The 18279-nt window shown below is 40.9% G+C and overlaps 1 protein-coding gene across 1 annotated transcript in view; it reads right to left on the reverse strand.

Annotated features, from left to right (window-relative positions):
• Nucleotides 1-18279, reverse strand: part of ankfn1a (ankyrin repeat and fibronectin type III domain containing 1a) — a 108681-nt gene that overhangs the window by 72450 nt on the left and 17952 nt on the right. The window contains 2 exon segments of the mRNA XM_088323868.1: nucleotides 4796-4833; nucleotides 13864-14069. Coding sequence (XP_088179994.1) covers nucleotides 4796-4833; nucleotides 13864-14069 — 244 coding nt within the window.

The raw sequence follows: 18279 nt of genomic DNA on the forward strand, positions 1-18279 counted from the left end.
CTAAAAAAACATCAATATTTAAGGCTGAAATTTTGTCCAACATTGATATGATGCAAAATGCTCCAAAAGGTTGGAATTTCGACAATTCCTATTCTTGTTGATTCAGGTTAACATTATAACCCATGTAAATGTTCTTAGTCCTACGCCTCTTGATTTGGGGTGTAGCCAAGAGTCGTCCAACTTCGTTAAAATCTAATTGGCCCATTCCCGAGCTCCCGAAAGCATCAAAGTGATCGATAAATACTGATAGAATATCTTCCTGATCACCAAAAACACATTCAAGTGGTATTTAAACATAAAAAACACATTAATAAGATAAATAAGATGATATTAACGAGTTTAGTATAAGTACTCGTGATGACTTCGTTATCGAATATTGCTTAAATTGTCGCAGTATTCTATTTAGTCTGTCTAGCTGTACATAAATAGGTGCTCCTCTGTGATTTGTAAGGTTTATTATCGCTTAATAAAGAGGATTTGCAATATAATATTGGGAACAATTGGTTGAGGTTCACAGGTATGAGATCAAGAGACTGTTGATGATACATAAACACTAACTGTACACTTAAAATTAAGGCCCCAATGTGTAATATTCGACCGCTAGATGGCACTGTGTTGTCTGGGTGAGCAAGGGCCAGTGCTGCAGAGCACACCGTGGTGGCATAGACCTTAGACTGGATTCCACCGAGTAAACAAAATACACAGCAGTAAGAAAAAAGCTGTCATTCAGTAGAAAAACAACAACATCGATTTGAATAATAGACAAAAAAAATGAACGATCATACCAAAGTAATTTTTATAAAAAAAAATCAAAAGTCAAGAGGCACTAAATATTACACACTGTCCCATTTAAGTTACTGTAACTTTAAATGAACGTACACGCAAACTATTTTTCCAGCACAATTTCTCATTTTTTTTCGCCTGAGGTAGTTTGCATGAACGAAAAATACAGGGACTTGTGATGGGCAAATATTATACAATTGTCATGTTTTGCCCATTGCCCTCACCTGGGCCCGCTCTTTTGGCCCCAGCTGCGGCTCGTTTTCTGATTGGTTCACCTCCTATTTAAACTCAACACTCTCATTCACTCCTTGTCAGTCCATCTGCAAACCTTAGCGCATGCAAGGCAAGTACTTTTGACTCTGGCTCCCATTTTGATCCTGACCTGTTTTATGTATCGATCCCTGATCCAAGCTCCGTTCTCCTGTCCCGCCTACCCGTATCCTGGTTCCGTTTCCTGTATCGATCCCCGATCCACGCTCTGTTCTCCTATCCCAGCTACCTATATCCTGATTCTATTTACTGTATCGATCCTCGATCCCTGGCTTCCCGCTCGTCCCGGCTACCCGACTTGTTCCGATCTCCAACTACGCTGTCTCCCGTCCCAGCTGCCCGACTTGTTCCGATCTCTGACCACGCTACGTTCGCGAGGGCTTCCCGCTCCTCCTGCCCAGCAAAACCAGATTGCAGTCTTTTTCCTCTGGCCCTGACTTCTTCGATCACTTAATAAAGCATTTTGTGAAACATTACGCATTTGGGTCCCCTGCTTGTACCGGCCGTGACAACGATGTCCCTTTAAGTCTTCCTTGGTTGATGTATTACCATTAATGTATTCATTTTTTAATGATAGATTTGTTTTCTCATTAGTTCAAAATGCTGTCTTTCACATTTTAATTGTTATTTTGTTTTAAAAAAAAAGATATTTGCAAGTGGAATGTTTTTATCAGTAATTTTCTTGTGGGAAAGGAGATTATAGTACCTTATTGGTAAAAAGTCACTAAGCAGTGGACACTCGGATTGGCCACCATCACGATTATCTGTATCAAAAGACCTGGTGTCCATACTCACACAGCTACTTCTTAAGCAGAAGGTAATACAATTTGAAAAGACTATATTTATACAAATGAAGCCGCAAGGGTGTCCAACATAGTGCATGCAGTTACTAAGAACACCTGAGAAGTCTGCAGACAGGTTTTGAAAATAGCTCGCCAGTGATGGGACATTGCTATTTTCTAGTAAATTTGATTCCTAACTGACATAGGGTTTTAGTCATTGACTTAACTTATAACAATAATAACTTGGTAATGACAAAGTAACAACATGGTGATAACATAATATATTTGAGAAATACGTATATATTAAAATGGGAGTCCTTCATGCCAATCAGTTTTCATATGACACAGAGACAACCTCAAGAAATAGAAAATTCAGTTTTAATGTTTATTCCATTTATTAAGGCACAAAAAACAGCTAGTCCTTTGTGAAAAAGTAATAGTCCCCTCTGGTTACTGTACATCACGAAGTAACTGTGATTAACCCCAGTTAAGGGAAAGCTAAGTTCAATTCCACAGGCCACACCCAAAATTGCCACTACCTGTGTTGAATCAAAAAATCGAAATAATTAAATATGATGCACAAAGTGAAGTAGGCTATACATTTCAAGAACACAATTGATATGCCATGATCCCAAGAAAATTCTGAATAAATAAAAAAAAGTGATTCAAATTTATCAATACAGAAAAGGTCTCAAAGCCATTTCCAAGGCTGTACTCCAGCAAACCACTGTCAGAGCCATTATCCACAAATGGCGAAACTTGGGAACAGCGGCAAACCTTTCCAGCAGTGGTCGACTCTTTTAGAGAAACACGTTGTAGACTGATAAGTCAAAAATTCAACTTTTTGGAAGGTGTGCAACTCGTTACGTATTTGACCAAAAGAACCTGATAAACAGAAAACAGTGTGATGGTCTGGGGCTGCCTTGCTGCCTCAGGACTAGGACCACTTGCTGTGGTTGAGAGAATAATGAATTTCAGTGATTACCAGATGATCCTGAAGGAGAACATCATGCAATCAGTTCGTGCCCTCAAACTCAAGCACTCTTGGATTATGCAGAAGGACAACCATCCAAAGTCCACCTCTGAATGGCTCAAAAAAAAGGTTCTGGAGTGGTGAAGTAAAAGTTCAAATTTAAATCCAATTGAGATGTAGTAGCGTAAAATGAAACTGGCAGTTCATGCTAGAAAACCCTTCAATATGGCAGATTTGAAAACATTTTGCAAAGAAGAGTGGGCCAAAATTCCTCCACCGAGTTATGAAATACTCATTACCAATAATTGTAAACGTCTGATAATTGTTATCCCTGCCAAAGCTAAACCCCTGGTAACAAAAGCAAGTACACCCTTAAGCAAAAGTTCCTGAAGTTCAATATTTACTGTGGCCACCATGATTTTCCAGAACCGCCTTAATCCTCCTGGCTATGGATTTAACCAGAGCCTCAAAAATTGCCACTGGAATGCTCTTCCATCCTCCATGACAACATGACAGATCTGGGGGATATAAAAGATTAGGGGCTTCTCCACCCTCCGCTTAAGGATACCCCCAAAGATGTTCTATTGGGTTTAGATCTGGAGACATGCTTGGCCAGTCCATCCCCTTAGAAAAGCCTTGGTCATCTTAAAGGTGCATTTGGGGTCATTGTCAAGCTGGAACATTGCCATGTGAGGTAGGGGATCATTCCTTGCTCCAGTATTTCACAGTACATGCTTGACTTCATGTTTTCCTAAATGAAATGCAACTCCCCAACTCCAGTTGGACTCATGAAGCTCCAAACCACGACATTCCCAACACCATGCTTGACTTTAAGCATGACCTAAACATGTTTGTAGTCCTTGACTCGTTGCCACCGCGCATGCTTTATGCCATCTGAGCCAAATGAATGAATCTCTGTCGTATCAGACCAGAGGATATCTTTCCAGTGAGCCCTGGCCTTTGTTGAGATACTTCTCTTCATTGTGACAAAGCGAAATTTCTTCAGTGATGGCTGGGATGGGCTCCAGCGCCCCCGCGACCCTAATAAGGATAAGCGGTACAGCTAATGAGGTGAGATGAGATGTTCTTTAAACATTATGTGTCAGGATCAGGACAGGAAACAGGAAGCAAAACCCACTCGCGTAACGTTACTCACAGTTTATTCGGGAGAAGAGAAAGGAGCGCACACTCGATCCGGAGATCGTTGGTTGCAGGGAGTTGATTGCTTGGAACGTGGAAGTGGTCAAAATCAAATAGATCGTGGCGAGAGCAAAACAGGAGCAAAAACACAGAAAAAAGATTCACAGGGCTTGGCAAAACAAGAGCAAAAACACAGGAAAAACGGAGATTCTCAGGGCTTGAAGTGTCAAACAGAGTTTCGCAGACGCTCCGACCCAGGGCGACTCACAGGGCAGCGTTTAAGTAGTCAGGGAGCAATCTGTCAACGAGTTTCAGCTGGTGTCCATGGACGGGGCCAATTGGGCGCCCTGGCAACCGTGACAGAAGCTGGCACCACACGATGGGGGCCAATTGGGCGCCATGGCAACAATGACATTATGATGAACTCTGCAGAAATGTGAGGGGTGTACTCACTGTTGTGATATACTGTACATTTTGATATGTTTTTGTGCCTTAAAAAAAAATAGAATCAAGATTTCATTTCCTTGGGCTGTCTCTGTCTGATATTAAAGTTGGTTGATGACGTGAGTAATAAATACGCAGAAAACACAGAGTTCAGGATGGGGCAAATACTTTTTCACGGCACTGTAAATCAGTTATGGTTGGCTAAAGGTTTTAGATCAGGGGATGATGTAATATTCGTCTACAGTTTGCAATAATCTGTGTTCTGTGTAGCCCTTGAGACTCCTTGTGATAAAGGGCTATTCAGATAAACATGACTTGACTTGACTTAAAGCTAAAGAAAGAAGTGGTACAAATGCACCTGTTGTGTTCCACAGAAAAGCCACATCACAAACTCAGGGCTTACTTCTTTCTGGAGTCGAATCTACCCGGTGTGTCAAGACTCTGGACAAAGGAAGAAAGAAATACAATTAGAAGAAACAATAACCACATTTTAGACAATGTGAGTCTGCAAAGATCCCAATTACATCAGAACACCACAAACCCAGATCTACCAACCACAAACCTCTTTTCCAAATTCTGCTCACCAATGATAGGATAGAAAATGCTGACATTGTTGATGGCCTATGCTCTGGTCCTATTATGTCAATTTTAAATAAGATTGCTTAAAAAATCAGTAATATCATACACAGAAAATTTCAGACAACAAACCGCTAATTTTTTGCTACGTTTCATACCCTGTGGCTTATTAGTTTTTTTCTTCCGTGGCGGCAAAACATTTTTCCCAGAAACAATTGACCAATAAAATGAATGAGTAGTTCACCTAGGTCCATTCAGGGAGCTGCTCTTTTCCACAATGCAAGCGCTCTATACAAAACACCAGAGTGACGTCTGGAGTTATTAATGATACCCTTCTGGGGGAGAAATTATTCCATGTTTTTCCAACATTATTCATATAGTACAAAACAGGAGCAAAACAGGAAGTTTGACAGTACTTTATTAAATATTTACAGCATCAGATATATCACCATTTTCACCCACAAATCAAGTCTTCATTTTATCATCCGAATTTAACAGCAAGGGAAGTTGGCCGCGTATCATCGCTGTCGATGTCAGGTCACTCAAGTTTCCTGTAATCCTTGAGGAACCATAACAAGTGAATGCAATTTGGTCCATTACCGTCGACAGCATTTCAAAAGGACACATCTGTTTAGCAATCTAGCACTATCCTCCATATTATGGTTGCCCTGGCGCTGCCGTCTAGAAATATAAGGCTCACATTTTATGTGATGCAGCTCTCATTCGTATTTTCTTCTGGAGCTGTTGTAAATATGTGCTCGTCTTTGTAATAGCCATCTTGGTTAAATGGTCACATGCTCTGAAAACACACGACCTAGGCAAAATTAGGGGAGAGGAAAACGGTGCAGCTGGAAACTGCATCTGGTGTGTTGACTTGAGCATGCGTATTGAGAAAAAAGTCATAACCCTTAATTGTTTAAGGTGGATATGGCTTCTTCCAAGCGGGAAATGACAGTAAATAATTGAGAAGCACTGGACTGCAGCAAGGTTGCTGAGCCACTGACTAAGCTCACATCCTCCTCTCGCTCCTTCGTGTGGACCATGGAAGCAGAGGCGACCTTCGCGCCTGACAGTAACGTTCACCACCCTGCTCCATCATCGGGCTCTTGCCCAACAGCTCATAATGAAGGTGTATGCCTCCGACACAGGGGTGGGTGCCATGCTCTCAGTTAAGTGCCAAAAACAAAAAGCAAGCTCTATCTCTGTGCTTGTTTCAGCTGACATGTGTCCCCAGCTGAGTGGAACTACAGCTTCGGTAATCCTGGCCCTGGTGTCAGTCCTTCAGGAGTGGCACAACTACTACTACTGTGGTCCCGTTTTGGGTTTGGACCGACCACAAAAACCTAGCTTATTTTCGTGGGGCCAAGAGTCTCAACTCCTAGCATGCAGGATTGGCCCCGTTTCTAGGCAGGTTAAACGTTCCGCTGTCTTACACCTCAAGAGCCAAAAACAGAAAACCAGACTGACTGTAGCGTCAGTTCTCGGCCAAATCTGCTCCACCAGATCCCTCCGGTTTATGTGGTGGCACAGTTTCCTGGCACATAGAGGAGCATGTGATGGTGATTCTGCGTTTGAATACTGAACACCTCCTCTTCCATTATTTATTTTGCCTCAACTGGACTTCCAAGGGACGTTTTGTTTCACAATTGTCCCGTAGTTCACTTTTAGGGTGTGGAAGTCTTTCTGTGCAACCCCGGAGCCTTATCACCCTCGGTCGAATGACCAGACTGAGAAGTTAACCAGACTTTGGGGAATGCACTCCGCTGCATGGCTGCTCGACATCCCACTGTTTGGTGTGCGTTACTGCCGTGGATGGAATACGCCCAGAATTCCCTCGACTTCTGACGTATCCCCCTTCATGGTGGCCTTGGGCAACCAACCCCCTAGGAGGTTTAATAAAAGGAAAGGGCTTAGGGAGGGCAAATAGGTTGAACGTTCTTATCTGAAGGCATCTCGGCCTGTCCTCTTTTAAATTTCAGAATTTACTGATGTCTACCATTCTTGTTTTCACTGTATACTTTAGTTTAAACTTTTTAAGGATTTTTTCTTTAACAATCTGAAATCAAAATATATGAATATGAACAAAATAACTATAAACAATGCTCATTCGAATAAAAAAGTCACCAATACATGTCCTCCATAGTCACCGTTCTAAAAAAGTTATTAGCTACCATTTTATATACAGTAATTCCTTGCTGTATCACGGTTTATGTATACCGGTTTTGCTACTTTGCAGATTTTCATTGTGCATTGCGTTCTGCATTCTGGGTGGCTTATCAGTCCTATTCTGCTTGTCTGCCTGTGTGTGAATGATGTTGCGGTCTGAGTTGTACACATACATAAACCAGCTTGACGAACTTACATCATGTATGCGCAATTCATTTTCATTTTCAAGTTTCTCTTAAAGCCTTGATGTGAACAAAAAATTTTGGGATCCACAAATTTAGCAAAAGGCAGAGGATGATGTTTTCTTTCACCAACAATGTTGGACTTCTCGACCCAGAAAATTAGTTTTGAAACAACATGCGATTTTGGCGATCACTAGTGGCTTCCTGGTGCTTTTTCAAAAATGTTTGATAATGGGAATATACCGTAAATTCCGGACTATAAGCCGCCACTTTTCCCCCAAACTTTCAACCCTGCGGCTTATTCAGTGATGCGGCCAATTTATGTAATTCTTCTAACGGCCGCCAGCGGCGCTCGAGTACAAAAGGTAAGATTTAGACCGGTGGAATATATGTGCCGAGGAAGACTGCAACTTCACTAAAACTGGACGCATGTGAAAGGCAACTTTTTCGCAAATCTGCCAGTGGATCCTGACAGTGTGGGGCAGCATCAAAAAATCCACCATCACCAACGGGTTCCGAAAAGCCGGTCTGCTGCGTGCCGGAGAGGAGGGCACAGAATCAGGAGTGGATGAAAGTTCCAGCGACAATGAGAGTGCGAGTCCGGCTGCGGGAGCGTGGGACAACGTCTATTTTACACTGTTTCTTTCCGACACTGAGGAAGACGACTTTGATGGCTTCAGTTCTAAGGAGGAAGATGAGGACGGTTTAATTTTAAAATTAATTTGACAAAAAGCAGTTATTATTATTATAATTTCTTATATACTGTACGCTTATGAATTACAGTACTTTAATACATTAAACTGATACTTGAGCCTGCAAATTGTGTTTGTTCTTGAGTATTTAATAGCAAAATATAAAAAATAAATAACTAAAGGGTACTTTTTCGCGGGTTTTGACTATTGCAGGACGTTTATGGAAACCCTCACAAAAAACAGAGGGATTATTGTTGTCATGATTACTGATGTGACTCAGCTGTGCCTGCTCTTTTGGCGCCAACTGCCGCGGGTTCTTATTGTCTCCCGATCAGTTTTTGAACCCAGCAGTTCTGTCAGTCCGTCTGCAAACCTCAGTGAACACTAGGCAACCCTGACTCCCACCTGTCCCGTTTTTTGCTCCCGTCTGTCCCCGGCTTTGACTCGTTTTTGATCCTGACCAGGTCTGCTCTCCTGTCCCGGCTTACGACCTGTTTTTGTCACCGACTACGTCTTCTCTCCTTTTCTGGCTTCCGACTCGCTTCCGACCCCGTTTTTGCTCTCCTGTCCCGTCTACCGACCTGCTTTTTCCGTCCGTGACACCGCCATCGCTCACCACGGAAGAACCACTTCCGCGTTTGGAGCTCAATCCGAGTACCAGAGCGACTTGCTTCCCGCATCTAGCGAACACCGGATCGTGGGCGCAGCCCTTTCTCCTGCTTCCAAAAAAGACTTCCTGTCTCCGTTCTGGTCTTGACAATTGTATAACATTCCTTTTTTTGCACATCATTTTTTTTTCCAAAATAACAATTTTTTTTCAATGACTATGTTAAAAATACTTCGTTTAAAATATATTTCACCCCCAATAGAGAACCATTGAAATAATACAAAATTTCCTCCTCTTCATCATCATCAATATCCGGAAGCGTTTATGAATGTTATTTTCGGCTTATTTGGCAACTTGAGTACAGAATCCTCCTCCTCTTTGTCTTCATCGTCACATCGTCATCATCATTTCATGTCGGATCTTTGGCCAATTACACATCATTTTCTTCAAATGTCAATTTTTCCTGCTCGGTTTCACGATGGCAGCAATTACTGTCATTCATGTCTGCCATAATTGCTGCTTTTAGTGTGACGGATTCTGCAGTGCAGCCCGCCGCACAACTTTCAAAGCGATATTTTGTGTTAAAAGATCGTCAGAAATATAGAATTTTAACAGTCAAAGAGGGAAAAAGTGTACGAAGAGAGCAAACCTCTTGCACATCACTGACTACATTGAGCAATAGTTTGTTTGATTATTTAGGCAAGGTTTGTACACCCTTTTCATGGCCAAATTCAAGCACTTTTTGAGGACTTTAAAAGGCAATTTTCCAATCTCTCTAGTACATAATAAAATAAGTGATCCAGTTTGAATCATGTATTTAATACCGCTGACTAAAGGTAAGATCTTGGGCACGGGCCAGAACGTGAGCCAAACCCGCTCGGGCTTAAAGTGTCAATCATTAAGTTGGGCCGGCTGGGCTGCTCTCTCTCGCGTTTTTTTTTTTTTTTTGCACAGTATCTACTTACTTTTACTCAAGTAATTATTTAGATAAAGAAAACGCTTACCAAACTATCAGTTTAACTCCAAATCCCTAAATCCAAAGAAATTTTGATCCTCGTTGTTGGGGTAAAAGACACGCCGCTTCCTCCTTCCACCTCCCTCACGTCAGATGTCATTTCCACTTCTCGCCAATACCTTACAAGCTTTACAAACTTTCTATCTGCTTTTCAGCTAAATATTTCACTTTTTGCATAAGGTAATCTGCAGAATATGATGTTCTTTTCAGTGCCAATTTCACTTTCACTTGTTTACTGCAGGTTGTCGAAATGCGCACTTGGGCGCCAAAATGGCTATAGTATATTTAGTATAAGGTAATCATTTTCATTTTTGATGATTCCTTATCAAACCTAACACGTTGATATGTTTTCAGACAGGAAGATGGAAGCTTTTTTTCTTTTTTTTTTCTTTGATTACGTACAAGATCAAACACTGCAGGAGAGAACTAAAAGGCAGACTGCTTCACCGTGCTGCGTGCTTGTCGTGTCGTCAGTCATGTTTTTATATTTTAATTATGGTTGAGGTCATTTCTAAAAAGTTCCTATTAAATATAGCCGTCTAAATGAGTCAGAATGTTGTTTTCAACTCTCTTAGCATGTCTCTGTTGCTGATTGCAACAAAGTGGCCTTTGTTTGGTAACCCAGCAACCACAGCCGACCACCTGAATGGAGTTTTTGCACTAAGTGAACATGAGTCTTCGGCACCTCATTTCAGGCATCCCAAAAAGTTGCCACGGAGCTAAAAGCTTCTAATTGGTGCACAGGATCGGACACATGACTCATGGCAACACAAATACGAGTCAAACTACAGGGGCATGTTTAAAATGACACGCACACGTGCGAACACAAGTGCAGGGCGAGTGGGTTGACGCGCTACTCTTCCACACTCGACATCCACGTTGAATTGCAGGGAAACAAAAAAACAACCAAGGGATTTAAGATTTAAGTACAGTGCATGTAGTATAGAAAAGCTATGGTACGAGCTAAACAGGGTTTGTCCACCTCTTCACGGCCAAATTCAAGCATTCTGTAAGGACTTTCAAAGCCATTTTCCAATTTTTTCAGAACCATTAAAAGAAAAAACCTCGGTGTGAATCAAGTATTTTGCAGAGCCTCAAATATATATGTGATTTATATATGCAACTGTTAATCTTGTATGATTTTTTTTTTTTAGAGCTCGAGTGAATCGCAAATGTTTTTGTTTAGCGGACAAATTGTCAGAACCAGAACAGACCCAATCGCGTGACGTTCTCACACAAGCCTTTTATTTTACGGGAAATGGGGAGTCATGCATGTTAGAAAGCCGGTCTGGCGTGGAAGGACAGAAAGCCAGAGACCGACGAAACCGACTCCAATATCCTGAGTTGATATCGGACAGATGGGGTCGATACTGGACAGGAAGGGACAGACAGGATTGACACCAAATCGGGATATCGATAACTAACAGGAGAAACTAGACGGGAACGAAAACTGGAGAAAATAAGAAACAGGACCAAAATAGACGTAAATAAAACTGGAACCCGAAATTAAACAGGACAAAAATAAACGGGAACAATACCGGACTGAAGATCAGGAAAACAGGACCGAGTAAGAACCCACGTCTTGTGGGGCAGAAGTTCGTTTGATGGGCTGACAACCAAAGCAAGAGAGCGCTGAGCTTGATCTAGACCAAAAGTCAATCTCTCAACGAACTGCCACCCGGGGGGTGCCAGTTGTGCACCATGGCAACCATGACACACACGGGCAGGGCCAATTGGACACCATGGCAACCTCGACACACACGGGCACAGCCAATTGGGCGCCATGGCAACCAGGACACAAATCTCTACCCATATACAGTAGACGTTGGGTAAACATGACAGTAATGTGTAGCTCACATTTTCAGTCGCAGGAAGTTCCTCAAATTACAGTTTACTGCTGGGAAATGCTACTTCAATACTCTACATGGCCCATAATAAATGTCCATAGTTGATACAAAATCCTTGCATTAATTACCTTTGATATGACTAGAGAGAGCTGACTACCAATGTGAAAAGTTGGATCTCTGTTTTTGCATACTTAGCAGGATGCTATATGTAAATTTGTTCCCGTTTGAGTAATACAATTTTCCTTTTTCTAGCCATCGTTCATTAAAACAGCAGCCCCTGGCATCGTGCACTTCTTAGGCACAACCCGTAGGGGGCAAAAACGCTTTACATGATAACATGATAACAACAAAAAACTAATGCCAGGTGCCGTTATTCACGAAGGAAGAAGAAATTCAATAACAAAGTGATGCTACCAGAGCAGGCTTGTTGGCATCATTTCCAAGCAGACTATTTTATAATTTTTCTATTTAATGCGTGGTCAGACTGCTGAAAAAAACATGGCAACAATTTCGAGCATTTACAATGAAATGAAATAAAAATGAAATGATCTGCATTTATATAGCGCTTTTCAAGTCAATGACTTCCCAAAGCGCTTTACAGTGTGCTTCACATTTCCCAATAGCAGCTGTGATCTGTGCAGCCATCTAAGGCGCTAACCTGCTTATTGGGGGTAAATAGGGGTTCAGTGTCTTACCCAAGGACACTTCGGCATGTAACACGGACAAGCCGGGATTCGAACTGGGATCCCTTAATCCTAAAACGATCGCTCTACCTCCTGAGCTACTGCCGCCCCAAGCAGTACAAGCACTTCAGCCAAAATTCAAGCCCTTTTCAAACCTTGAAAACACAACATCAAAGTTTAAGCATTTTTAAGGATTTCAAGCAGCTGTATGAACTGTGTAATATTATCCTTTGTATCATTTGAAAAAATAAAATATTTTACGTGTTTTGGATGAATATTTATATAGTAAGATCAGGGTTGGAGAGGTAACTTTAAAAACGTAATCCGATAGTTACTAGTTACCTTTTGAAAAATGTAATCAGTAACATAAACTGAATACTATAACATAAAAGTACTTTTGTTTGGGATTACTCCAATACCAAATATGCTAATAAAAGACCAAGTAAACAATATAAATACAATTACTAAATTTTGTTTAGCATAAATGAACAACATAACTTACAAAAAGTGTTCAAAGCAGCATAGTTTATTTAGCAAAAATAAAACTTTTTCTATCATATGGCAGACAAGATATGCTCTCTTTTAGTTTACTTTTAGAGGACATAAAGAACCAAACATTATTCTAAACACACCAAGAGTGTTACACTTGTATTCATATTTACTAGGCTAAGTAAATTATTCTCACAACATAACAATTCAGTGATCAAATAGTGGATTTTGAACAACTATTAACTGCAAAATACAAAACAAAGATAATCAATCAAATATACTTGTCCCTGAATGCATCACTAGTGAGCATCATTGCTGCCTTGTGTCCAATAGACAATAGAAGTTAGCAGCATCATGAAATTGCAGGCGTGCGCCAATTTAACAAAATTAGTGCTACATTGAAGAAAAAATAAAATAAAGATAAAAAAAAGTGATTTTACTTGCCACCGTTCTGACAAGCATGCATTTGTGGATAAGGTGACGGTCTGTACAATCTGCGAACGACATGTGAAAACCTAATCCCTCGCTGTCTCTCTTGTGTAAGTAATTGAAATTATGACACAATTCGTCTATGGCCGCATTATGTATACAAAACATAGTTTTTAAAAAAATTGTACTCATGCAAAGAAATCCTTATTTTAACTAAATAGATCTGTAATTTGATTACGTCTTTTTTTCTATGACTGTAATGGAATACAATTATATATTTTCAATCCCAATTACATGTTAAATGTATTCTGTTACTCCCCAACCCTAATTAAGATTTTCTCTGTGTTTGCTGGCCTGAAGTGAGATGGGTGCCACCAGGCTGTACTTGCCCAAGACACACAACAGGAAATGGTGCCCCGAGGACCCGTGTGGTTAAGGGATCCAACCAACCATTATATGCTATACAAATCAAGTCATGTTTATTTGTATAGCCCTTAAATTGCATAGTCTCAAAGTCAATAGTGATAGTACTATAAATATGAAATGTAATTTTCTTGTTTATTAGATTTCCTTTGTGGGGTAAAGTTATGTTTTCTTATTTTGACTTTGAATATGTCTTCTCTGCTATAAGTTTCTGTATTATATTGCTGTATTGTTGAGCTGTTTTTTGGTGCAAATCATTTGTTGTTCCCTTTTGTCAATTAGTAGTAGATGTTGTTTTTTTATTGATTCTGTAAACATCATTCATTGATTGCCTTATTCATTCATTCATTCATTCAACTCACGTGGACGTTCCGCAGCTTCTTGCGTCCTCTTTCCAGTCTGCCAAGCAACTTGAGGTGTTGTTGCTCAGTGTTTGCCGGCCGCAGCAGTCGTTCGTCCACTGAAAGCGTTTTCCTGACGACCAAACGCTCGCTGGGGCCGCCCCCCCAGCGCCCCTTCGCCGTTTCACTTGAGCCGTCACACTCATCTTCACTGAGGTCATTCGAACCTGGATGAAAGAAACCGGAGACAGTTTAGTGTCACCTGACCCGCTTCACATACAAATGGATGCTATGCTATGAAACGGATCTTGTTATTACCATAAATTCCGGACTACAAGCCGCTACTTGTTTGCTACATTTTAAACACCGAAGCTTTAAATACTGTGCGGCTTATTCTTTTTTTCGTGGCTGGAAAAACCTTTGGTCCAGCAGACGTAAGAGAAAAACGCAGAGCTGCTCTTTTCCGCAACCCATTTGTTTTAAAAACAAAACACAACGGTGACATCTGGAACAATTAATGACACCCTTTAAATATTTACATTGTACTCGCGAGAATTTCAACTTTTTGCCAACAAATCAAGTCCTCTTATAGATCCAAAATTGAACAGCAGTGGACATACAAATCTTATCAGCGTTAATGTCAGGTCGCTTGTCACGTTTGCCCATTGCCCTCACTTGGGCCCGCTCGTTTGGCACCAGCTGCTGCTCGTTGCCTGATTGGCTTCCCTCCTATATAAACTCAGCGCTCTCATTCACTCCTTGTCAGTCCGTCAACGAACCTCTGCACTTGCAAGACGTGTATTTTGACTCTGTCCGGTATCCTGCTTGTGTATCCAGTATCCGGTATCGATCCAGTCTGTTCCGTCCTGTCCGGTATCTGCTCATGTATCCTGTATCTGGTATTGATCCCGTTTGTCCTGTCCTGTTTTGGTCTCGTCTGCCTCTGACTTCCTGTTTTCTTGCGCCTGACTTCTCTGTGTCACTTCTTCTTCCCAGCGATCGCCTAATCACTGTCGTTTGTGTTCACGCGCATGACTTACGCATTTCCGTGAAATAAAGCTTGTGTGAAAACGTTACGCGTCTGGGTCCTCCGTCTGTTCGGGTTCTGACATCGCTTCCGGGTTCTGACAAGTTTCCTTTCATACTAAAGGAACGATAACAAGCCAATGTAATCTGGTCCATTACCGACGCAACCATCAATGACAACAACATAAACAGATACATCTGTGTTGCAATTTGGCACTATTCTCCACAGCATGACCTGGCGCCTGTCCTGAAATATAGTACTCACATTTAACATGATGCAGCCATTTTTTTTTTAAACGCACAAGTAAATATGTGCTCATCTTTGTAATCGCCATCTTGAATGGTCACATCATCCGAAAACACGTGACGTAAAGAGCTCGGAGCAGAACTGAAAACGACGCAATCAGACGTCAGGTTTGAATTACTTCATCTTAGCTTAAAACCCAATGCCGCTTGAATTAAAAAAAAAAAAAGAAAAGAGCTTTGATTCTTAAATGCGCATGCAACTATTAAGCAGATGTGGCCTGTAGTCCAGAAATCACAGAAATTAAAACACATGCTGGGATAAGAGTCGGGAATTATTAGTGTATAATTTATAAAGACATAATTATAAATCTATAAGTACACTTTGGAGCGGCTCACTAATGTGTATCACGAAGACAACATTGTAAAGAGTTATCCAGCAAACTGCAACATATTTGTTATTGCTCTTGGCACAAAATAAAGAATGTATTTGTCCCGGTACTGTTGTTTGTCAAATGTATTTGCTTTAAAATACCTTCATATGAACCTTGAACAAAACTATCACATACAGGTATTTTTATCCGCCGCAAGCAAAGCAAGAGTGTGATGTTTTTGTTTGGGATCTTCGTATATACAGTATATCCGTGTTTTTCTCTGTTTGTCTGCTTGTCCGTTTGTTTTTTTATCCATCCGCCCAAGAAATGGGGGAAGGAGTTAGACCATCTTTGACAGCCGGTCAGGTAAGTTACCCTAGTTTAGGGGTCAGCAACCTTTTCGGTGTGGAGTGCCACACAAATTTCCTTATAAATCAGTGTGCCACACCAAGATTAATAATAATTAAAGGCATTTTACCTGCCAAAATCTGACTCCCCTGCTAAAATGGACCCTGTTTGAGATACAGACTTGTGACTTATAGGGTAACCTTCTGTGACATAAATATGTCAGCACAGTGATTTTGAAGAGTTTCAGACGTTTCTCATAATATTACTATTATTAGTAATAATGGTAATAATAAAAACAATCTAGATTTGTCGAAAACCTATTCAGTAACACATCACAAAGTGGAGGTATTCCTCTGTAGTTGGATCCCAGAGCCAAAAAAACATAATAAGTTTAAAGAATGTTTTACAAACAGTATAGGCAGGGATGTCCGATTTTAAATGAAAAAAAAACCTGATATGTTTACACCGCGTGATTCAAGGCAACCAGGGTTTCATTCACAATAAAAATACATTACATATGGCTATTAGAGTACATCAAATAAAGGCTATTTGTGTACAATTAGTTGTGATCGTGGATATCATAGCGTACATTGATTCGTCTCCGGTGTTGGTGACTTTTGCATCCGCGTTAACAAACGCATTTTGTAGAATACGATCACGCTTTATTGTTTTAATGAACGCCTTATATAGACTACGATCGCTTAATTGTTTTGATTCGCTCGCTTTATTGTTTTAATAAACGTATTATATACAATACGATCGCTTTTGTCGGAAGTGCAGCAGAATGCGCGTTCATGTGAGGGGGGAGGATTTTGCAGGGGAGTCGGGTTGAGGCACTACTCCTTACCTGGACACAGCGCGTTTTAATGTATCCGCCTTTTCAGACTCGTCCTTGAATTCATGTTCATGTTTCGTCTCGTAATGACGTTTAACATTTGACGTGCGAGGTACAATGCTCTCGAGGCATAATGCATAAACAGCACGGTCATTTTTTGCACAAAGCCCCAGTCATTTGTCCACGCTGGCTGAACAGAACGAGATTTGTTCATTTATCGCGCACCTGAGTTTCTGTGGGAGGGTTAAAACAAAGATCTCTCCTCCTCTGCGAGGCACCGCGGACACACGCTCACCGTAAAGCATATTGCACAAACCCTACGATACCAAACTGTATGTAACATCCTATATGCCGACATTTCTTGGGTAAATTTTGTGTAAATTATAACTATAACCTCATCTTCCTTGTTTTATAACCTTATCTTCTCTGTTCCTTTATCTTCTTGGCTTTTTTACCTCACTGTGAATGTGTGAAACTGGAGTGTCATGCCCAATTTCATTGTCATAATATGTTAACCCATTCTGTAACAATGACAATAAAGGTATATTCTATTCTATTCTAAACAACATAGCGCACAATGAAAATGTCAAAAATTCTGGTAAAAATGCACATAAAAAAAAAAAATCATTATTACTTTGCCGTGCGCTCGCGTGCCACTGGTTAACCCCTCACGTGCCAGCACTGGCATAGGTTGCCGACCCCTGCCCTAGATGTTTCAAAATGACAAACAAGCTAACTTAGTAGTTTTGGTTTTGTCGACTCAGCATTTTTTCCCAGAAAGATATTCGACTCTCCCAGCTAGAACAACATTGAATATCAACACCATATTCTACAGGCAGTGGGGTGGGTTACCCAAATTGTGGCATTTTTGGTTTGGATTCAAGTTTCCACTTAGTAACCATGCTTGTGCGTGTGTGTGATCAGATGTCTGACAGCGACGCTTGCATTAAAGCTGCATGAGACCGCTTAATGACACGACAGCAGTAAGATGTGAATTAAGCTTTTCATCAAAACAGCTTACATTGACAACCATTTTGGACCAAAGTGTGCTTCAGAGAAATGTAAATTGCAGTACAAAACATTCAAAACAGTAGGAATGTTACGTGTTTTTTTTTTACTTTTGGTGAACTTGTTTTTCTGGTGTGCTCACATTTTAACCACAGGAAGTCCTCGGTTATCATAGTTAATGGCGACGAGAACTTCACCCATCTCCCCAGGGAAAAATGAAAATTCTCGACGTAGCGTTGCACCTTGATAAAAGCCCTCAAGAGTCAAACTGACTTCGAGATGATGTCCTTACCGACTGAGAGAATACGACTGCAACATAAAAAAACAACTATAAAGACACAAAATGCAGAAATGCAGGTGAATAAATGGTCTTTGTAGTCATTATACAAAAGTACAACAAAACTGGAGGGTTTTTCCTTTCAGTGTAAGAAAGCAATTTAGATAGCGGCTGGCTAGCTGCAAGCAAGCACCGGGTAGCATTGGATTGAGCCAGGTCTTTGCAATGATTAAAATAAGACAGTCGCAAATGTAGTGGTTTCCTACGAGTTGTAGGTCATCCGTTTAATGAGTTATAGATTTGGTGAGATACAGGTTCGGCAGGGG

The sequence above is a fragment of the Urocampus carinirostris genome, chromosome 19 (genome assembly GCF_059441175.1).
Source record: "Urocampus carinirostris isolate Australia breed hairy pipefish chromosome 19, RoL_Ucar_1.0, whole genome shotgun sequence".
In the NCBI taxonomy this organism is placed as follows: Eukaryota; Metazoa; Chordata; class Actinopteri; order Syngnathiformes; family Syngnathidae; genus Urocampus; species Urocampus carinirostris.